Raw genomic sequence first — 24193 nt, 5'->3', positions numbered from 1 at the left:
TTTTCTTTTGTTTCCTTTACTGCTTGCTCAATATACAGACTGAATAGCATCGGGGAGAGGCTACAACTCTGTCTCACTCCCTTCCCAACATCTGCTTCCCTTTCATGTACCTCTACTCTTATAACTACCATCTGGTTTCTGTACAAGTTGTAAATAGCCTTTCGCTCTCTGTATTTTACCCCTGCCACCTTCAGAATTAGAAAGAAAGTATTCCAGTTCACATTGTCAGAACCTTTCTCTAAGTCTACAAATGCTAGAAACGTAGGTTTGCCTTTCCTTAATCTTTCTTCTAAGAGGCAGTTTATGTTGGGCGAAATCGTGTGCAACGTTCCTAAGCTGCTTCTCAAAAACACTCCATTTGAGCGCCGGCCGTAGCTCTCAACCAAAGAGAGTAACAACTCTCAAAATTTGAAATACACTCAAAGAAAAAAAGACGCACCTCGAAGGAATTATGCGAATGGGGCGGAATTCCGTAAGAGTGACGTACATGCACAGACAAACAGATGATTGCTACTCAGAAAAATTGCACGGTTTATGCAAGAGAAAGAGCGTCACAGATTGAGCAACTCCAAACGCGTTAGCCCTTACGCAAGCAGTTACTCGGCTTGACACTGACAGAATTATTGGGTGTCCTTCTGAGGGTTGTCGTGCCAAATTATACCCAATTGGCGCGTTAGATCGTCAAAATCTCGAGCTGGTTGGAGGGCATTGCTCCAAACGCTCCAAACGATCTCCATTGGCGTGCGTTCTGACGGCCCTGCTTGCCGATATACCACCTCTGTCCACGGCGTACTTTACTTCTATGTTTTAAGTACTCTAGGCGCAAGTCTTCAACAATTAGCAGGGCAGTAGTTCAAAAATCCAAAAATGCACGCTTATCCCAAGAGCCTTTGCTCACTCTTCAGAGGGAAATCTTTATATATGTGTTTCATGTCAAGCCTTAATATGAATCCTGCCAATTCGGATTCGTCTAATAAACGTTCCGGGTGAAATTTTCGTAGAGTCAACTACCCGTATTCTGCACATACCGCACTTTTTTCTTATCCGCTATATTGCGCAAATGTCTCGCCCACCCCAAGCAGTGCATAGCTTTTTCGTCCTCCGCTCTTGTAGCTTCTATCAGCGCAACTGAGGAATGTCTGTCACCCAGAACGTCAAAAAATATGCCAAAGTAATATTAAAGCACTTGTACGTCAACTACTGCACTTCTGGTAGATTCTACAGACGAAAATTAATTTTTACTGAACTGCTATCCGTTCTATAAATTCAAAAGCCTTTTCTTCCTGTAAAGTAAGGTTTCTTTACGCTACACACAAGTTTTGAGGTTTATATTAAAGGCCTCTTCAATAGATTTATTTTTCCAAGATTAGTTTTGTTTTTTTTCTTTAGGTCCCGTACCTATAGACCAGAAACTATTCACGCCATAATTTTTATATGAATAAAAGTATCATATGTACAAACGAAACAGCACAATGCAAGAAATAAATCGACTGATCATGACTACTGCATAAGGCGAAACGAGTCTGGAACATATAATTTAGCACAAGAAAGGCTTTTGAACTTATAGAACGAATAGTTCTGTACTTGCTGCGGCAAATGCTGACATCAAATAATTTGGATTATTATCGTTCGATGTTACATTCCGCAATTCTGGGCTTTTAAATACAGAAATACAGGCGTTCGACATGACTGTGGAACAACAGCGAGAATACTTAACATTTTAATAAAAAGCATTCCAAAACGCGTATTTATTTTTGAATTAAAGATAACGTGAGGAACCGGTGCACGCATCTGCCGTGTATAATTGCTCATCGTTTGTGACAGGTGTCAGTCGATACCGCACAGCTGAAGTGTAACACGAAATTTTCAGGAATAACACGTTTCACTATTAGGCCGAAGAAAGAAGCCCTTAAAATGTTTTTGGGTAGTTGCAAGGTAGCGCACACTTTATGTTGTTGCTGTAGAAAGTAATAGAAATTTGTGTAGTTTTACAGTTCTTCGTACTAGGTGAAAGGTGTCTCGAATGTCACACAGAAAGTCCTAGGGCGAAACGATGGTTAGGTCCCGAACTTATGACAACGAGTTGAATGAACTCTGTATCAATATATCACGTAGGTTCCAGTCGTTTGTCCGGTGCGGTTAAAGGCGCTTCAGTCTGGAACCGCGTGACCGCTACGGTCGCAGGTTCGAATCCTGCCTCGGGCATGGATGTGTGTGATGTCCTTAGATTAGTTAGGTTTAATTAGTTCTAAGTTCTAGGCGACTGATGACCTCAGAAGTTAAGTCGCATAGTGCTCAGAGCCAGCCAGTCGTTTGTTCAAGCTCCCCTGCTTTCTCCAGTGCATTAAATTCAGCCAAATAGTGGACCTCAGAACTTTCTTCAGGTTTAATGTATGCAAAACACCCCCTCACGTATTATTCCGTCCACTAGCGAATTTTCTTCCCACGAATATCGAAGACGCTCCGGCAGCCTGCTTTGATGTGCCCACAGGCCGGACTCCGGCTGGGCGCGAGTCATCGGCGCGCGACCCCTGCAAGACACAATTTGTCTACGGGCCCCCTCGGAGCACAATGGCCGACCCGCTCCATTGTTCGCCAAGACGGGGAGGCGCTCCCCCGTGGTGGAGCGTAGTGCCATCTTCGCCGACACACACCCTCCGCGCAGCAATTACATTTAATCTGTCCTGTGCTACAGTCAGACTGCCCCATTGCCGCCCACTATATAGAGAAATTCTGTCTTCAAGTGAGGCCTTTCTCTCTGTTTACAGGACATAGCGATGATATCAAATTACGCGTTTCGAATTTGAACTAAAATACGTAAAGGTTATGTTATACCTACGTCTACAGTCCACAAACCCATGTACAATGTTGGCGGAGGTTTACTTTTTGCATACCATTGTCACTTCCCCCTTTCGTCTTCCAGTCGCGAATGGTTCGCAGTAAGAAAGATTGTTCGTAAGCGTCCTTGCGAACTCGAATCTTCATAATTTTAAGCTCATGGCCGTTTTTGGGAGATATAAGTAGGAAGCAGGAATATACTGGTAGACTCTTCCAGGAATTTACGCTCTCGGAATTCGAGCAGTAAATCAGAACGCCGTGCAGAACGCGTCTCTCTGCCACTGGAGCCGGCCGAACATCTCCGCGACCCTTTCGCGCTTACTAAACATGCAACGAAATGCGCCGCTCTTCTTTGGACATTTTGCGTTTCCCCTATTCTCTGGTGTGGAGCCCACGTTGATGAAAAATAATCAAGTATTGATTCAACGTCGTTTTTGTAAATCCAGAGGAGTTTTCCAGTGAATCCCAGTTTGGCATCTGCTTTACTGGCTATTAATTTCATGTGGTCGTTCCAGTTTAAACCAATCTGCACTCATACTCCTAGAAATTTTACGGGTGTGATTGCTTCCAGTGATTGTTTTGCGGTCGTGTAATTAGACAGCAATGGACCTTTCTGCCTATTTGTGCACAACACGTTAAGAATCAATTCCCAATCCCTGCACCGGGCGTCAATACTCCGCAGGTCCTCTTGCACCTCGCTGCGTTTTCCTAGCGGGTTGCGACTTCTCTGTATAGAACAGCATTATCTGCGTAAAGTCTCACGGAACTTCCGACGTTATCCACAATGCTGTTTATATAGATTGTGAAAAGTAATCGTCCTATCACACTCTCTGAGGGCACGACCAAAGTTCCTTTTACATTTGAAGACTTCTCTCCGTTGAGAATGACATTCTGTGTTATGTTTGCAATAAACTCTTGGGTCCAGTCACATAGTTGGTCTGATATTCCATATGCTTCTTTCTTAGTATTTAGTTTCTGTTAATTCAATTGTGCTCTCCCCTTAAAAAACAAAATAAATAATATGACTGGTAGCAAGTCGAAACAAACGTTCAGGGCAGTCACAGTATCTATACTTGAGTCACTACGGTGACAGTCAATTGTGACGGTAGTCGGGTTTAGCGGTTTTGGTGATACGATGTTCGAAGCACTACTACGAAACAATTATAGGATTCAAACGGTGAATGAGACTGTAGAATTTTTGAATGTAGGTGTTTACCGAAATACTGCTACACTTACGTGTACAACGTTATTGCCATACATCCTTTATCAACACATTACGCAATCTCATTTTAAAATTATCTGTGTGAAATGCACATGATTACCAAGTGCGTTAGAAACACATATTCCTTGTACTATACATAGGCTTGCAGGCAACTGAATTTCAGTGTACTGTTCCCAGTGCTAGTAATTCAAAAGTCTATAGTACTCAAAATGAATAAAATCACTTTCAAATAAGGTTCTTCGAACGATCCAATAGCTCTACAATGAATTTTGAACTTTATTTCGGACTTTAAATATTAAGAGCTGTCGTTCTTAGGCATGCTGAGAATTACAAACCAACTTCTTAGATGCTTACATCAACTATGGTAGGTACACAGCTAAAACGTTAATAGTTGGCAACATTGAACAGAACCACTAGGTTTTAAAAATCCTGCAATGAGCAATCTGCTAAAACTGCGTAGTAAGTAATTTCATCAAGACTGTTCACTATATTTCTGAAACACACAATGTGTGTTTAGTGGTTGTCACACGCTGGCTAGTAGTAAAGCTTCTGTAGTACAGAGCCCTCATAACTTTCTATGGACGTTGTGTTTACCAGCTTTGTCAACCTAACGTGGGCAAGTAGCAATCAGAACTGTGGTAAATGTGCTATATCTTCCAGGAACGCTTTAAAAATCCATAGTTATTTTAAGTACAGAACTACTTTTTCGCCACCACTCTTCTGATTAGCATACTATTCAGCCTGATGATGTTGCTATCTAATTGTACGTGGTCGCCTATAACATTTCAAATGAAAACAAACTGTTGCAATTAAACAACAGATTATGAATTGTACACGTAACTGAATACATGATTGCACGATATAAAAAGTCCCAATTCCTGAATGCTGCTTTTGCTGCTCAATATCACATTAGAGTAAAGTATAAACTTAGCGCGAGACTTGGTGCACAGTAATTCGTTTTTCTGTTTCTTAATATTATTTACTATAAAATATATCTCCGATATTTTCAGCTGATTGTCCTCAATTATGTGGCTGTCAAGCGCGTCCAGAACTTTCAAACAGCTCTCTTGATGCACCTGTCTGGTTTTCAGTATTCATCAGAGGTGACCCACAACGCTTGCGCTTCAAACATGCAAACTACAAACTACGACACCTAGTGAAGGAAAAGAGAAAAAGAGAATAATAATGTGGTGGATACGAACGTACAGTACTTACAAAGCCGTGCTTGTCGGAAATGTTGTTGGTCAGCTTCAGCTTATGGAAGGAAACGACTTTTTGCATCCACTGTTCGCCCGTGGATGGGCTATCCGGGTGGATGTACATGCGCTTAGGCATTTCAGGGTCAGCCTTTCCGGCGACCATCCACCGGCTGGGAACAGCAGACACAGACAGCACTCATCACATACTGCATTAGCAACAGACACTAAATTTACAAAATATGGCGCGCGCTCCGACGGAGAGCAGAGGAAATGCTTAGCGACTAAAAAGACTGGTATGTCAAAGTACTTTTACATTACTCTTGACTAGATTTAAGAATCGGATGTGATGCAACGTCAAGATAAGAACACAAAATCACTCATGACTGACAATGGTGGCACACAACAAGAAGTCTTAGGTAAGCAAGCTGTACTTTTTTCTTCTAAAAATATAAATACGATTAATCAATGGCATAAAAGGAAACCTTTGATAATGGCACTGTCAGTTTCAGAAAATAGGATAATACCAAATTTGTACGGCGTCGATACATCTAGGAACAATTCTTACCATCGTTCTGACTTGCGCAACCATTACCGCAACATTTTTTCCATTATGCTGAACTAGAAGCTAGTGGTTGTTAATAATAGTAAGAATTTACACAAAAAATTACGAAGTTTATTGAAAACAATGTGACATTATGAAATTAAACTGTTGTAAAATATGAATTCATACGTATGATTGCAACGCTAGGTGAAATGTCACTTATTCCTCCATGATCATCTCCGCGACAGTTGAATTGCACCACTAGAAAAAGAACCTGGCAAAAAAAAGTAGATAAAAGTCTGCTGAATAAAACATACTGCTAAAACTGAATGTCTAGATCTCCCACTCCTCGATATATTGATAATTTTTATTTTTTGGATCGTCTGACTGCAGCTGAATGAAACACAAGTTTCGCATCAAAACAAGTGTTCAGTTCCTAGTGCTGTGAAATGCGGAAAAGACCCCAAGTGCCAGTTATAAGAAGCGGAACGGCACTAGAAATGGAACAGAAGCGTAATATGTAGAAAGTTATCCACGCAACCTGCAAGTAGACTTTAAAATATTACTACATCATAGCAAAAACCAACACCAGAATTGTTTATAACCTATGGGTACACTGCCCCAAAATGTACGTATTCCAGGCCACTGGAGTTCCCTTGCAGAGAATAAAGGCGAAACGCGTATGGCACGAAAATTGTGTTTCACTCAGTTGTAGACAGACGGTCCAAAACGTAAAAATTATGAATATACCGTAATATTACAAGCAACTGAGGAAGATAGGACTACAAAAGTTGAAGGTGTCAATCTTCGAATTTGTGTTAGGGAACGGTGCACCTCCACCTCTTCATTATCCCTACGTTGTTCTGCCCGGAAGTGCAGAAAACTCTTCCTGAGCGTTGAATCTTTGACAGTGGTATTTTGAATATATATTACTTTGAAATACTTTTAATAGCAGTTTTCCTGTTGTTTGTAAATGAAATTATGCAGATTCAGAATTGCACTTGTAGCTGAACAGAGCTAGTCATAAGCATCCTATTACCACACCGAACGTTTATCGCGACAACTAGCTGCTAGTGAAATAATTTGAAAAAATTTAATGGCGGAAGGAACGCTGTTTTACGCTGCTGGTACCTGCAATAAACTGAAATGCTTGCGGGTCACGGGCGATAGAGGGAAGGAGGGGCGGTGGGGGAGTGTTTTAATAGCGAAATTCGATATGAATTATCTATTATTACATTGAATTAGCTGAACGTAGTTATTGGTTAGCGTGCGCCAGCACAAATACATTGTTTTCAGAGAAATCACAATTGCCCTAGCCTTCCAGCAAACAGAACTGATTTTATCGCACGGAAGTGGAGACTGTAACAAAAAATGACAACAAATAACTTTTTATTCGTATGCTATTTTAATAACTTTTCCTTTGCAAATTTTTCGTATTTGTTTAAGCCTTTTACTCCCACTGTGACTGGTACGCCTTAATAGATTCGGCAAAGGGCACAGAAATATTGTTGTTCTCTAAAAGTAGTCTTAGAAAGAAACTGAAAGTGTGGAGTGACTAGATATACCCGTTGCACAGAGAGAGTAGGTGTACGAATGGCGACACATTTGTTAATTAAAACGGAATTGAGAAATCTAAATCAGGAAACGCTGGGGTTATCTCGTGAAAAATATCCGTATAAAATTTGTGTAAAGCTATGTTTAGTGAGTAATCTATAGACTACATACCCTGCGACTTCTCACATAACGCTCATGGTGGTCTCGTGAAAGTAATAACATAATCATCATTCGTGAACCAGAAGAGAAGTCATATGATAAGTCCAAAACTCTTCTATGACACACTTCACGGTGATTTACAAGACACGGGAAACATAAATTGCGATGCGCTACAATGATGTCTGCTATTGAAAGAAAACCTTCATTAAGTACGGGTAGGTAATTGCTATCTAAGTGAGGTGAGAACTAATTTTGTAGTTCGTTTCCTTTCTTTGATTATTGTTTTTATTCCACCATTAAAATTTACGTCCTCACACAAACTGGAAAATTTACATGTATTGTGTTTTATTCTTTTTCCTTCAAACTTTCTCGAAGTCATGATTCGAGAAATTAAATTCATGGAACATAAATGTACTATTTCATTCGAGAATGACTTTCGTACTGAAGAATAACCTCGGTTTTCTATGCTTAACTTTCAGAATTAGCCATGTTTTAACGTGCTCGTAATCAGTGGAAAAGAAACCTCGGGTAGAACGCTGCGAGACCTTTTGCGTGTGGTATGTAGTATAAATTAGAAGACTAGAAAAATAGGAAACGCAGTACAAATATTATAATGCTTAAATGTGGTCAGCCGCAGGTGTCTGTTGATATCTCAGTTTTACGGTCGCCAATGTGCAGTGCTACATCACGTGTGAATTTCTCGGCACGGTCTGCTGCCAAAATATTTGCCTCAGTGTTTCGGCCTAAGTACAAGTTACCCAAGGGAAGCGCCTTGTATTGCAAACATCGTTCAGCTCCCTGCTCCTCACTTCAAGTGCTGGAATAACCTCTGACGCACAGCTGGGAGTATGAAGTCAACAATGATGTGTGAATCCCGACAACGTTCCTGAGCTTTCTAAGTAGCCAGCCGCGTCCATAACCGTCGGTACAAAAACACTTCATCTCACGTGTGCGGCGTAGAGGATGTGCTGCAGACATGGTTCAAGTGATTCCACAGGAGTCCGTTGCTTCTTACTTCTCGCTCCTCATTCCGCTTTCACTGTAGCCTTACTGTTTACGCTACTAGGAGTTTGTGAACGTATCAAAGAAGAGAGTTTTGGGAATTATATTTACATTTAGATAGTTTCTAACGTATCTGATTTTGATACGAGAAATTGTTCATTAAACTGCCGTACTCCTAGCATCTGCAATATAAACACAAAGCGTAGACACGATAAAAGCGCTATTCCTGATTGTAAGTATTATGTTCTATGTCCTCTGTCTTTTGTACCATAATGAGTCTTAGCTATAAAAATTTATTTACCGCGTATGACGAACGAAGAACACCAAGGAGACATGACAAGAAATAACAAAGGAAATTTTGTTTCCAGGGATTAATTTCATATTCACGGGGTCGATTACATTAAAAGCTACTGTGTGATTAGAACAGTTTTCACCATTACAAAGCTGAGCTCTGTTCCAGAGTGGGCATGAAATGTACAACGACAATTGTCGAGAGCAATGATTCACCGAGAAATCACTTGCAACATTGTTCAGCAGAGCAGACATCTTCGCAAAATAAAAAAAAGTAAGATTTATATTTAACTACCAATAAATGAGCTGGGCAAAATGAGAAAAGTGACAGCAAGTAAGCAGAACACACTTGGTATCTTTCACGAAATATTTCATCATTTTTTTTAACACTTGATTGATTCCTAACCGACACAGATAATGAATAACAGAATTAACACAACACCCAAAAAATAAAAAATACCTTTACACTATGAATAAGATAATCAATAAAAATCTGTGACACATTCAGTGTGATAAATGTTTTTATACTTACACTACTTTTAATAAAATAGTTACACTACCTTTCGTAAAATAGCTATATCAAAGAGTTGAAGGCAGCAACAGGCTTGTGACCACAAACGTTCCTTAAAAATCCAAACATCACCATCGCTGAACATTATCAAACAAGTTTCCTACAAGTGCAGTCGTTGGCTTCCGGGTTATTGTCATCTTCAATAAAACATTTAGATATCATTTTGCTTTATACAAAAGAATATTTAAAAGGGGTCAAACAGGCTAGAAAGTTGTATTGAGGACGTTTCGCACATCATTTCGTCTTCAGTACTGACAACATCGCCAGTCGCTAACAACAGATAAGCTGTGGCAGTTTGCACTTGTGAAAATGCGCAGTAAGCCTAATTTTCGTTGCAGACCACATGCAGGAAAGCTACAACTCTAAGATTAATTATTACATACTCAATTCACACCACTTAGGAGAGCAGTAACAATTAATTAGATTTCATTGTTGGCTGGTAATATCACCCACGTTGAATTTAAGTGTCCCGAGACGTGTATTCTCCAGTATATGCTTTCTTCGTATTTAGAGATTTCAGTCTTCGCCTGTGTTCAGTTTCTCACAAACCATTTGCCTTTTTCTGAACCTTGTTTTCCTTTCTCAAAGAATCATAAATGTTACTTTCTTTGGCTTTATTATGGTTCTCAAGAATATTTGCTACATTTTGGAAGTGTTTGGAGAAACGATATTAATTAGATTCGTATCACCATAACCACTGTTCTAACAAAATAGCTACTGGACATGGGGCTCAACTTTATACTTTTTTATTTTTATTTTTATAGTCGATACGAATTTTGGCGACTTTGTTTCAACAACTGCTTTTAGCTTCTGGCGGATTCGGATTTTGTTACATTTTCCTGTCATTTAGTAGCTCCATTAGATAACAGGCATTCTGGTGTCCCATAGCATCAGGATCAAAATTTTACAGGTACGCAGATGATAATAAACCAAGTACAGTGAGAACAGACAAAAGGGATATTAACGAGAGTGGCAAAATTTTATAAGCCTCTATAATCCACGCATTGACACCAGCGGTAGTAAGCAGTTGCTGTGAAGTTAAAATATTGCTGTGAGTGTAAACTTTTCATGTCAGTAAAGAAAAGGAGGAGGGAATACTACAATTTAACGTCCCGTTGACAGCACGGTGATTAATTACGGATTACAAACTCGGGTTACCAAAGGATGGCGAAGGAAATCGGCCGTGCCTTTACCGAATGAACCATCCAGGTATTTGCCTGGAGCGATTTAGAGAAATCACGTGAATCCTAAATCAGGATGGGCATTTGAACCAACGTCCTCCTGAATCCGAGTCCAGTGTGCTAACCGCTGTTGCCACCTCGTTCCATCTTGCCAACGAAAACTGTAAATGCTATTAGTCCCAAATCTCAACACATGTAGCGTAGGATCCTCTGCAGTATCTATAATTCTGACACTAGAAGTTTAAGATTTCATTTATAAAGGATTATCCATTTTGCGATGAAATCCTTTGTGGCATTGCTTATATTTTTCAGCTCTATTCTTTGTTTATTCTCCTGTAACTCTATGCTGTTGTTCTCAAGCGTTGAGTTATCTTGAAATCTGCCGGAATGCACTAAAGACTCAATTAGGGTGTCACCGACAGCACGACACAATTAATACTTTATTGCCATTTTGACTACAGCTGGAAATCATCATAAGATAATATTGTTAATACAGGGTGATTCAAAAAGAATACCACAACTTTAGGAATTTAAAACTCTGCAACGATAAAAGGCAGAGCTAAGCACTATCTGTCGGCGAATTAAGGGAGCTATAAAGTTTCATTTAGTTGTACATTTGTTCGCTTGAGGCGCTGTTGACTAGGCGTCAGCGTCAGTTGATGCTAAGATGGCGACCACTCAACAGAAAGCTTTTTGTGTTATTGAGTACGGCAGAAGTGAATCGACGACAGTTGTTCAGCGTACATTTCGAACGAAGTATGGTGTTAAACCTCCTGATAGGTGGTGTATTAAACGTTGGTATAAACAGTTTACAGAGAATGGGTGTTTGTGCAAAGGGAAAGTTCTGGACGGCCGAGAACGAGTGATGAAAATGTAGCACGCATCCAGCAAGCATTTGTTCGCAGCCCAGGAAAATCGACTCGCAGAGCTAGCAGAGAGCTGCAAATTCCACAATCAACTGTATGGAGAGTCCTACGAAGAAGGTTAGTTATGAAACCTGAACGTCAACTACCCGAGGCGATGGATCGGCCGCCAGGCAGCCCGTGACAGAGCACTTCATCACTGGCCTCCAAGAAGCCCTGATCTTACCCCCTGCGATTTTGTCTTATGGGGGTATGTTAAGGATATGGTGTTTCGGCCACCTCTCCCAGCCACCATTGATGATTTGAAACGAGAAATAACAGCAGCTTTCCAAACTGTTACGCCTGATATGCTACAGAGAGTGTGGAACGAGTTGGAGTATCGGGTTGATATTGCTCGAGTGTCTGGAGGGGGCCATATTGAACATCTCTGAACTTGTTTTTGAGTGAAAAAAAACCTTTTTAAATACTCTTCGTAATGATGTATAACAGAAGGTTATATTATGTTTCTTTCATTAAATACACATTTTTAAAGTTGTGGTATTCTTTTTGAATCACCCTGTACTTTAGGCAGTAGGTCATGGGCGTTCAACCAGCGACCCACATACCGGATGCGGACCAAAGCAACTTCAATGCTGCCCAAGGAGTGAGCGTGAGACAATCGGTAAAAATAGAAAAACAAAAAATGTAAAGTTGTGATAAACTTAATATTTTCAATTTGAAACTCCTGTCACACGATACTATTCTATCATTAGTCCATCACGTTCTTAACATTGCCACTAGTGTTATATTTGAAAGCCCAGAGTCTCGTTCATATAACCGGCCAATCCGTCATACGCGCTTCCTATGTTGTCTTACGGCTACTTCGACTGCAACTGCGAAATTACAGATGTAGACACGTACAAGGAAATTAATTTATGGAAATCCAAGGAAATTCTGTGTTATTTTTTTGCAGCTGTGATAGAGAACCTTTGTTAGAAATCCTCGTGCGGATTGCAGTTACTGCCAATGTTTGCTGTCTCACAGTACCGTAAGACTGTTAAGTACCGTAAGTCAATTGTGACATTAATTCTATGAGTTGTAATCACTTATACATAAAATTATTAATGAAATCTCATATGTAAAATGTCAGATTAATCTAATTTTGCTTTTTTAGAGTAAAGAATCATAAATCAATAAATTCTAAATTACTTAAATGTGCCAACTATAAACCTCCGACCATCTTTTCTTTCTTTTCTCGCCGGTTAGTGTTAAGTATGTTAAGTGTGCCCCAAAAATACTCGTGTTCTTCCAATGTGGCACAAGTAAGATAAAAAGTTGGACACTCCTGCTGTAGAAGATATCATTACATGTCCTCCCTGTACCATCTGTTCCATACTCGCTACCAGTGGATCACCTATGGTGTTCTAAACCCCTGTAGTGGGTTGCAGTTATAGCCAACATCCTGCGGGTGGAACGTGGACGTGAAACGCCTACGTGACGAGTTAGGCGCTGTTTCGACGCGCAATAAGCTCGGACGCTGTAGAACAGTTCCCAGATCCTGCGTGGGTCGCAAAGCGGTCTCCGGACCGAGGAGCCTTTTGCGGTCTGAGAACCGGTGAAAGGCAAGGCAAGGCAAGACAAGGCAAGTCGATGCGCACCCGTGTCGGATTACTGTTCTGCGGCGGGCAGCGGAGGGCGCCGTAGTGGTCACAAGCGTGTCGCAGCAGCAGCGGCGGCGGCGGCGGCGGCGGCGGCGGCAGCGGCAGCAGCAGAGCAAACAGCAGACACCACACGTCACACAAAGTTCGGCTAGCGGACGGGTCATTAGTCCATCAAATGTTGCGGGAACTTGGGAGGAGATCCGATACGCCGGTTCGAAGCTGCTCAACCGGCTGCAGAAGCGTTTCGAAACAAGCACAGGAATTCCCTTTGTATTTATTTGCTTTTGCAGCTGCGTATTTTTCATAGCATCGTAACTTCTTTAAAATAAATTGACTAGTACGTTGGTCTGTTAAACCACTGAAGCAAAAGTTACTTATTTAGGAGGCGTTTCTGAGATTTACTTGCATTTTTAGACGACAATCGTACATCTTAGATCGTCAGCGTAATTTCTATGCAGACAGATTCGTTTAGAGAACTGAAAATAGTATTAAGTTCAGCTAAAGAGCTCATTGCATTAAGTAAACATGTAAAATAAGAAAAAAACTCCAAATGTTTATGTGCTGCGGCACATAAAAAAATGATGTTTCTGTGTTAAATCAAAGTTGATCTACATATCTTCATTATATCTGAATATGCAGTGATGGTTCATTCCTGAGCGCTGCATTGACGATCTAAAATCCGAGAAGTACACCTCAAAATGAAGCGTAGATTCCCCGTTTCTTCGTCACTAAATGAAGTTAATCAGTGGTTATGCTGTGCTTTTGGGGTTTAACTGTTATTGCAGCCAACTGCAGTTGACAGAAGGCCTGATTAATAAGAAGGTAGAAAGTTGCAAGCGAACTCTGAACAGCAGACAAAGGCTACTTCATAGAAGGAGCATGTTCATGATTTATTTCATGAACAATTCAAGATGTGCGAACAAAAATTTTTAGGCGATAGTATATTGAAGTTTCTAAAGCTTTTTAAAGTACTTTTATTAATAACATTGTACAGCTGTCGAAAAATTATGTGTCTCGTTTTACTTGTCCGTGTCTGTAGTGATACTTGGAAAGGAGCTCCGGTTTCGTAGCTGAAAGTGAAGGTTAAATATCTAGACTCATTGCAGTATAACATTTCTCAGAAAGGACTGAACTTGTTTGTGCGGCAAATTTCATCCTGCTATCCAGGATATCAATGGCCGGTGTCTGTGATACATTTCACTGCATCGAATGCCTTTTAAAAATGCACATAATTTCATTTTAAGCAAATTTACAATAAGCCTTTCTCCAAACGATTAACCACGCAGTAAAATGCCCTCCTTTGTTTTAATATAAATACTGCTTTGTTTTCTTAGAATCACTTGCAAAAAGTTTCGTCCAATATCTTGAACCTTTTATGAAGTACTAGACGGTTCTACCTTAGGCCTGCGTGGGAAACCCATAGTAACCAGTTGTCACGTACCTCGAAAATAAATAAAAGACGATAAACTGTAACATTTGATAATTTACGGTTTATATGGGAACAGGAACTTATTGCTGCAGAAAAAGATGCTGGAACTGGATTCGAAAAACGACTCAGGGTTTGCTTTTATATAATACAACCAAAAAAAGATTGTCAGTCCCAGCCTAAATCATGCTGCTAGGTCATGTTCCGCTTATTCACGTTTGATGGACTAAATATGTTCGTACGACAAAAGTATTTGGCTCAAATGTTACGCGGTTTGATTCACTGTGCGTTTCACAATGGGTGAAAACGTTCATTAATTCTGCAGATAGTACCCCCACCACGTCTATAACAAAAGGGGCCAGAATTACAAAGAACAGGAAAAATAAAGTAAAAATCAAATAAAAACTACACTAATCTAGGAATGAACTTGTAAAACCTTTCGCATTGAACAGTAATGAATGAAAACGATACATGAGATTGTCTTTGTTACCAATGATTTGTCTTTTTCGTGTTGACTGTAATCAGTAATGTAACCAGCCTTTATGGAGCACCACAACTCTGAGAAGAATTCGCCTAACGCAACGAACAGTAAAGAAGCTAGTCTGACCGAGATTCACGCAGGACGGAAGGAATGAAGAAGCGTGTCTTTTCAGTTGCTAACACAATTGACACGAAAAAGACAAACCAGTATCCGCGAATGGACTGGCAGGAAGAACCATCTCTAACCGACACTACTTCGTCTGCGAATAAGATGCAATCTTTTTTTGGTTGTACCTGTTATGGAACCTAAATCTGCAGACATCAGCGGCGACGATGTCCATAAGGAGGATGTATTTTGCCTTTTTGTTGAGGTCTGTCACTCGAACTTTGTAGGCGGGAAACATGCGTCTGTGAAAACAGAAACAAGAGTGTTTGTTTTTCCTTTCTCTGCTTTCCGTTCCTGTGCTTTGTACATCTCGTCATACATTTTTACATCTCTTTCTGCAGCCGTTGGTGACAGAACGCGAGTATCCCGTCCGCGTGTAATTTCGCGTCCGCTGGCCGGCCGTGCGAGTCGCGTCTCTGTGGGGAGAGAAACAACAGCCGGCGCCTTTACCTGTTGTGGAACTTGTACCGGTAGTCGTCGGCGGCCACAATGTCCAGCAGCAGGATGTATTTCGCTTTCGCGTCCAGCCCCGACACGCGAAACTTCATCTGCGGGAACATCTGCCTGTAAGGAAAACACCACACACTCAGTCAGCAGAACTCTTCAGCGTCACAGAAAAAGGAAGGCATCATCTTGCAGAGAGGGCCTTGCTACTCACGTAGCCAGTATCGGCTGCAAACAGCGTCAAAAAATAGCAGATCAAGGTTATACTAAACCATAAATAAAATAAGCACAGTCACTCTCTTTGTGGAGCACAGTTCTGCAATCAAACAGGAGTCAGTCAAACAGGAACAATAATCTAAGAAAAAAATATGGTGTTAATAAGATAAAGCACAGAACAAACAGCTTCCGAGAATGCAGATGTGGTGGCGACATTGGCGAACAGAAAAAAATGTAATTATAAATGTATTGAAAGTTAAATGGTGCAGTTTTACTTTGTAACATCTCCACTGATCAACAGCGATAAGGCCACCTTGCTGGACTAACGTTTTCCAATACTGATTATTGACTACAAGATGCTGCTTTCAATTTCCAGGCACTATATCACGCTTTTACGAGGTGGAATGTTCGGAAACGGAACGTAATCAGTGCTGTCAGGCTAATAGTGGGACGACAAGAGAAAGAAGTATAATAGACCTTCGCTGTTGCATCATACAGGTTAAAACATTATGCGGTATCATGCTATTGATGTTTGAGCGCATTGGTCTCTCACTGGACCAGACTCACTCAATGACGTCACTAAGAAATGATGTTGCTACTCCCGAAGGAAGAATCTGACGATTGTGGTCCATGCTCTTTATATTTTGACGAAACTAGGAATGTGACACTATAACAATTCCGATCCTGACTTAACAAAAAATTTCCATTTTTCCTGAAGTTGTGATACCTGTATTGCAGCCTCAAGTCTGTATCGAATTACGACATAAGTATAAAACTCCGAAATTTTCACTAATTCAGTGTGCTAATGATCATAAATGAAATATACGCTGTAGGATAGGAGCAGAAACGAAAATATAAAGCAAGGACTGGAGATACATAATGCCTAAACAAGAACACAGAGATGAACTGAACGTATGGTTCAAATGGCTCTGAGCACTATGGGACTTAACATCTATGGTCATCAGTCCCCTAGAACTTAGAACTACTTAAACCTAACTAACCTAAGGACATCACACAACACCCAGCCATCACGAGGCAGAGAAAATCCCTGACCCCGCCGGGAATCGAACCCGGGAACCCGGGCGTGGGAAGCGAGAACGCTGCCGCACGACCACGAGATGCGGGCAACTGAACGTATGTGTGTAATGGATAAACCAAGGGCACAGTGTTCCAAACAGAAACACGGTCTACTGGAATCTGAAGGAACGAGGGATAGAGGGCTGTGCCCAAGAGTTCGGCGATTAGATTCAGCCAGAAATGGTTTTATTATTGATGCTGCTGCTGATGATGATAATGAACAACATCTGTTGTATGCTTAATTTTGGAACACGACGTGTAATTCGAAAAATAAAAACTATCAAAGTGGCTGCTCGTTTACTACGAGCTTTAGTCTCAGTAGTGTTCTTCCCATTCAAATCTTGAAACTCTGCAGATCGTCTATAGAAAGGGCCGTAGATTGCTCTCTATAACACACAAGGCTACGTTCTGTATCCTAGAAACGTCTGAAGCTGATGCAGGCATTGTAAAAAAAGAGTGTAGAGGGAAGTATTGTTCATTTTAAACAATGACAATTTGAAATTGACAATGTACTTTTTTTTAAAAATGAGCCTTTCAGGAATGGGAACAGTGGAGATGCAAAACACACGCAAAAATGCGGGCAGATGTTTGCCAAACCTTTGATTAACCTTTTTTTACGGAAAACAGAAGACATATAGTATACCTTATAAGGGTCTGATTCAACCAGGTTCATTTTCTAGTCATATGGTTGTTGGGTACCGATGTTGAGTGTAATAAAACACCAGTTGGAGTTTCGAACCACACCTCACAATCATAAAAAATTTACAAACCAATTAAGTTTTATGTGGCTAACAGCTGCCAACTGTTGATGGCTATTTGCTATCCACAAACGATACGAGACTGTATGAAAATACAGGGTAGGCAAAATACAAAAGGCCGCACTAACACATTTATTGCAAATACAGAATACAGAGCATTAAATTATCACTATGAAGAACAATGTACTGAACATTCAACAAATCGATAGTTCATAGGAAGAGCTGAACATGTTCACCGTTAACATCAATAAACAACACAGCAGGTCTCAACATGTTTCTGAAAACTTTTGCCATTTCATTTGGTGTGATTTCCGGCATGGCATAGCGAATGATTGTTTTCAACTCCTCAGTTGTACGCGTGTTGTTACTGTAGACTTTACCCTGTAAAAATTGCCACAAACAGAAATCACAGGTAGACAGAATAGGAGTTCTAGGAGGCCATAAACCTGCGGAAACTACTACGTCTCCGAAAGCTTCTTGGACGTGTGACATCGAGAACCGTGAAGTATGCGTCGTAGCGCCATCTTGCTAGAAAAACGCATACTCTCGTTCTCCCTCCGTCAGGTGCGCTATGAATGGTTGCAATTCCGCTATGCACACCTGCGAATTCAGTGTTTCTAAAGAAAATGGGGCCTACAATCTGTTGGCCTTAAACTGCGCACCAAACGCCAACTTTCAGATCGTGCAGAGACACGTCAAAGCGTTCCCTGGGATTGTCTGTTGACTAATAGCGTGTGTTTTGAGAATTCACGTACCTGCTAAGGTGAAACCACGCTTCGTGTGAGCTGATGTAAGGATTTGAATCAAGATATCCATCACCGTTCGCAACAATGTTGTCGGTAGGCGTAATCCGTAAGTTTTAACGCTTCCTCTGCTCTTGCTTTGTATGCTCTCATACATAACAGCTTCAACAAGTTCTGGCATGACGTTCGTTTGATGTTTGGTTATGAGGATAGACGTCTAGTTGGTTTCCGTGGTCTTGTTACCATAGTTTCGTGAACACGTTCAATATTTCCCGGCGAACAACTTACTTTACACGGCTACGTGTGGCGTGAGCAACTGAACCTGTGCCGGCCGCGGTGGTCTAGCGGTTCTAGGCGCTCAGTCCGGAACCGCGTGACTGCTACGGTCGCAGGTTCGAATCCTGCCTCGGGCATGGATGTTTGTGATGTCCTTAGGTTAGTTAGGTTTAAGTAGTTCTGAGTTCTAGGGGACTGATGACCTCAGATGTTAAGTCCCATAGTGCTCAGAGCCATTTGAACTGAACCTGTTGCTCTAACTTTAGTAATCGACTTCTGCACAACACTTTTTGCAGGAGCAGCTGTCTCTGGATATTTTATCGCGGTCCTTCCATTTAACGTTTTAAACGATTTGCATCCAAAAAAAGTACAACAGTAAACACTCTTTGTTCGAAGGAAAAGGGCATTCTGCAGATCTGTATTCACAATAAATCTCAAAATAACTACTAACAATGCAGCACTGATCTCTAAATCGCAGCTCGACATCCAAGTGAACACGCTAGAGCGCCGCCTTAGAGTTAAGAAATAACAACACTCAGCTTTAAATACCACGTTCAATATAACACGGAGCCTGTTTTATCTTGGCCACCAAGTATTAGCAAAATTTTTGTGCGAATGTAACACACAGAACGTTTTAAAAAGGATGACCTGATTTCAAACCCCATATTTATTGATAAAAACATGCTACAAAAGTGGGATGAAATTAAAAATACTCGCAAAATATTAAAGTCTTAGCTACGTTATTCCAAAAGCTCTATGTGTACACCAGCTGCGCACGAACGACATCCTTTTACGTTTTTGCCACGCTTATTTTTCAGTGATGAGCCAACATTTCATGTTAGCGTTAACGTGCTCATGTGAGGACTGCAAAACAGTCAGGCCATTACTGAGCACGAAAGAGACTCACTTGGAGTGAAAATTTTGTGCCATTTCTCATGAAAGAAAGAGTACGGCCCCTTCTTTGTTGAGGAAAGCACGGTGACTGGAATGAGCTATCTTCAATCCTGCAGTACTCGTTTTTGTCACTACTTCAGGAGGACTCTGACAACTTTATTTTGCAACAGGTTGGAGCTCTATAACTATGACACAACGAAGTATGTGTGTTTCTCAATGACACTAGACTCAACCCCGAGACAGTGCCCTACATTCTTGGGATCCAAGATCGCCAGGCATGACCCCATGAGAGTTTTTCTTGTGGGGACACGCGAAGGAAAGTGTGGTCATCCCCCCTTTACCTCGTGACGTAGAAGTGAAGAACAGAATAACAGACGCCATAACTTCTGTAAAAACAGATACATTGTGTAAAGTTTATGACGAACTTAGCTATTGTCCAGATATTGTTGCTGCTGGTGGTGGACACACAGAACATTCACAGTAGAATAGCTACAACTTCAAGATTTTGCGAGTATTTTGCAATTCAACCCCTTGTTTCTAGTATGTTTTTATCAATAATTGTGGAGTTTTTATAACAGGTCATTATTTTTGAAACACCCTGTATTTGTGTTTTGGAACCTTTTAATGCATAGATGACTGTACGGTCAGTATGACCAAATGCCAATACAAATAAGTAAATAAAGTAAATACCGACGCGGAAGAAAGTGACTTCCTAGTACTACTACGTCACCGCTAGTTCCGCGAAGCTCACGCAGCAGCAGGGTCCGAGACACGGTTGGCGAGGCTGCGAGCGACGGCGCGTGTGGTGTGAAAGCACGCGGTCCCGGAGCTGAGGCCTGGCCTACGTACCGCATGTGGTGGCGGCCATTTTGCGGCCCCGGGGCCGGCGGGGCGTGCTGCGATTGGCCGTGTGACGAGTATCGATGCGGTGACAGATGCGGCTCCCCAACTGCCCGCGGCCGGCACAACAGCCGCCACCCGTGCACGCGCACTCTCTCGCACGTTCACGTTCACGCTCACGGTCGCGCGCGCCGGCCGCCGCGGACCGGTCCGACAGCGCTTTCACGCGACCCCTGCCTCCGGTGATCTGTTAACGCGCCCTCCGCAACACCCCTCCCTTTCCCCTTTCATTCGGTGTAACAGCGCAGTATCATCGCCTGTGAATTAGATTACAAAGATTTACCACGCCCATCATTTAGAGCCGGCTCAAATTTAGACACACTTCGCCCCCCCCCATCCATATGACGCCGGTACTGGGGACTGGAGATACTAATAGACTACAAAAGACGCGAGACATCGCTTGTGTATCAGAATAAAGCGCTGCTTCCTAGCTGTTCCATGATGTCCATGTTTAACACCTGGTCATGGCATACTGATTTTCACCACTCAGTAATATACAGGGTTATTCAAAAAGATGGACCCAGTTTAACTGTTTTGTATTTCACGAAGTATACACTCAAGTGTCAAAACTCAAGGGATAGCAGCCGGCCGATTTGGCCGAGTGGTTCTAGGCGCTTCAGTCAGGAATCGCGCGACTGCTACAGTCGCAGGTTCGAATCCTGCCTCGGGCATGGATGTGTGTCATGTTCTTAGGTTAGTTAGGTTTAAGTAGTTCTAAGTTCTAGGGGACTGATGACCTCAGAAGTTAAGTCCCATGGTGCTCAGAGCCATCTGAACCATTTTTGAAGAATTGGCGCATTCCCTGGGATGATACCGATCGTAGAAACATTCGAAACGTAGGAATTCCAAACAAAATGAGCACCACTCGAAGGCAGGTTTGCCACAGCGACATTTCTTCTTGTGATTCTCACCAGGGAGAGAAATGTCGTTAACATTTCTGAATGTTTCACGCGTTGGCAATAATTTCGTGACAAACCACACGTAACAGATCACTTTTCCGAAACGTGACGCTTTCAGTTGGTTGTGAATTAAAGTACACTTCAGGAATTTCACCGAAAATATGATTTTTTCATTCATTTATTGTCTTTTTTTGGTCTTTTCAAATCATTCACTTTAGTATTAGTAGACGAATAAGGATAACGTTATTTTGGAAATTACAATGAAATGAACACCCCTAGCTGCATACAAGCGTTGATATAAGTCAACGGGGATAGTTTAAAATGTGTGCCACGACCGGAACTCGAACCCAGGATCTCCTGCTTACATGGGAGACGCTCCATCCATCTTTTTTTTAATCTCATTTTTGTTCTATATTGTTCGTTGAATTTGTTCGTGGCGGACGTCCGATGGCACTCGTTCATGTTGTTCGTTGATTTGCTCACTCAGTTTTTTATTACAGAGGGTAGCTAAACCCTCTGACCGAACACGCTGAGCTACCGTGCCGCCTCCGTCTGAGCCACTGGGGACACAGAGGATAGTGCGACTGCAGGGACTTATCTCTGGCACGCCTCCCGTGAGACCCACATTCGCAGCTTATTGTCCCTGCCCATCATACTCACTGCTCGCGGCTTTACCGCCGATTCCCGTAAGAGTTCGGGCACTGTTTGTGCATCCGCACTAAAGAAGATGGTCAAATGGCCGGTGAGCCTTTAACTCTATACAGGGTGAGTCGCGTAAAACGTAACACCCCCATTATTCCGGGGGCGATTGCACGTATCGACAAGCGGTTCAAATGGCTCTGAGCACTATGGAGCTTAACATCTGAGGTCATCAGTCCCCCAGAACTTAGAACTACTTAAACCTAACTAACCTAAGGACATGACACACATCCATGCCCGAGGCAGGATTCGAACCTGCGACTGTAGCGGTCACGCGGTTCCAGACTGAAGCGCCTAGAACGACTTGGCCACACAGGCCGGCCGACAAGCGGTGTTCGGTGAATCATAGCCAAGTATGGGGCACATACTTCGGTACATGCACAAAATCACGTTTATATTGACCGAGGTAATGAGGCACGTACATGTTTCTTAAATTGGACGCTATACTTTTTTTTACCATCATTCGAACGCTCTGGAAAACACGCGTATAGTGATGTAATTCATGTTGCTATATGTGATTCAAACTTCGCTTAAAAGACGCTGGGAAATATTGTACGATTGAAGGTCGAGGCGGTCGGAAGCGGCTGCAGACTGTAAACACGCCTCGCGCGACCCGCAGGCCGAGTTGCCGTGCCCTATGCAGCATGCACGACCTACGTTACGTAGGTAAATACTCATCCGCCCTCTTTTAAGCAAAGTTTGAATCACAATAGCAACATGCGTTACATCACTATACGCGTCTTTTCGAGAGCATTCAAATGATGGTAAACAAAGTACAGCGTCCCATTTAAAAAACATGTACTTGCCTCATTATCTCGGTCAATATAAACCTTGTGATTATTGTGCATGTACCAACGTATGTGCCCCATAGTCGGCTATGATTCGCCGAAAACCGCATGCCGATACGTGCAGTCGCCCCCGGAATAAAGGGGGTGTTACGCCTTACACGACTCACTCTGTAAATAAAGATGGTATATGTTCTTACTGGCTGGCCGATGTGGCCGAGCGGTTCTAGGTGCTGCAGTCTGGAACCGCGCGACTACTACGATCCCACGTTCGAATCCTGCCTCGGGCATGGATGTGTGTGATGTCCTAGGTTAGTTAGGTTTAAGTAGTTCTAAGTTGTAGGGGACTGGTGACCTGAGATGTTACGTCCCATAGTGCTTAGAGCCATTTTTTTGTTCTTACTGGACATGTCCGAAAGAACAGATACCACCTTCATATTCAACGGTATTTCATTACAAGCAGGAAAACATTCGTTTAAGTAATCTTCTACGAACATGGGTAGATATATGAAAATCAAAATTAAAAGTAATTATCCAACTTCAAAAACGGAGCCCAAAAACGCAGAGACGCGACGCTAGCCACTGTGCCATCGCTGCGGTTGAACTGTTTAGTCGCAAAGAGGCACATAAAGTACGTCGAAAACTGTCTGCGGATAAGCCGAGACACGTGGTCTCTTGTTTTGACCCCTCTACCACTGATTGTGAGCGAAGTTTCTTGGAGATCGGGCTGTTGCACTTGCCGTGTTCTGCTCGTGAGTATAATACGGATACAAAACGCTGCACGGTGCCACTACGACCGCGCACACATTTCGCTCGATCGGGCTGCTGTACGGAGTGCAGCGGAGCGCCAGCGGCACGCCAGTTAGCACGGCGTCCCTCTCGCCGGACTGGCGCCAGTGGCGGACAGAGGGGGCGCAGCGGGAGGCCGGCCGTGTATCGTCCGTTTGTCTGGCCGCGCTGACGGCCCGGGGTGGTCGCGGCGCGTTTCCGGGCCGTTAGCCGTGTAAATGAGAGCCGGCGCGTTGTTCGGGAGGCGCCGCAGCCAGCGGCGGTCGGCGTTGCCACTTGCTCCGACCCGGCCGCCACCGACACGCCTCGCAGCTAACGGGGCGACAGGGCACACGGCTACTCGCAGATCTGACGTCGATTCACACTGGACCTCAACAGAAAGGGATGGAAGGAACAGCCACTGTGAATTGGAGCTGTGTTCGCGCTGTACGGACCGTTCAGTAGAGCCTCACAATCGTAGCCTCGTACTGTCCGTAACAGGTTGGTAAGCCCATACGAAACGGAACAGAAATGCTCGTCGAATTCTCGAAAGAATGACAATATAATTCTCGTGGAACACTGATCGGGAAATTCAAATGAT

At 42.4% G+C, this 24193-nt stretch overlaps 1 protein-coding gene across 1 annotated transcript in view; it reads right to left on the bottom strand.

Moving 5' to 3' along the window:
- LOC124712167 (optomotor-blind protein-like) overlaps positions 1–24193 on the bottom strand; it is a 503819-nt gene that overhangs the window by 273581 nt on the left and 206045 nt on the right. The window contains exons 2-3 of the mRNA XM_047242462.1: positions 15584–15697; positions 5267–5429 (exon numbers count right to left, since the gene is read on the bottom strand). Of these exons, the coding sequence (XP_047098418.1) occupies positions 5267–5429; positions 15584–15697 (277 nt within the window). The remainder of the gene's footprint in view (positions 1–5266; positions 5430–15583; positions 15698–24193) is intronic.

The sequence above is a fragment of the Schistocerca piceifrons genome, chromosome 8, assembly GCF_021461385.2.
Source record: "Schistocerca piceifrons isolate TAMUIC-IGC-003096 chromosome 8, iqSchPice1.1, whole genome shotgun sequence".
Lineage (NCBI taxonomy): Eukaryota > Metazoa > Arthropoda > Insecta > Orthoptera > Acrididae > Schistocerca > Schistocerca piceifrons.
Note: the sequence above shows the minus strand (reverse complement) of the source record. Positions and strands in the feature narration are given on the sequence as shown.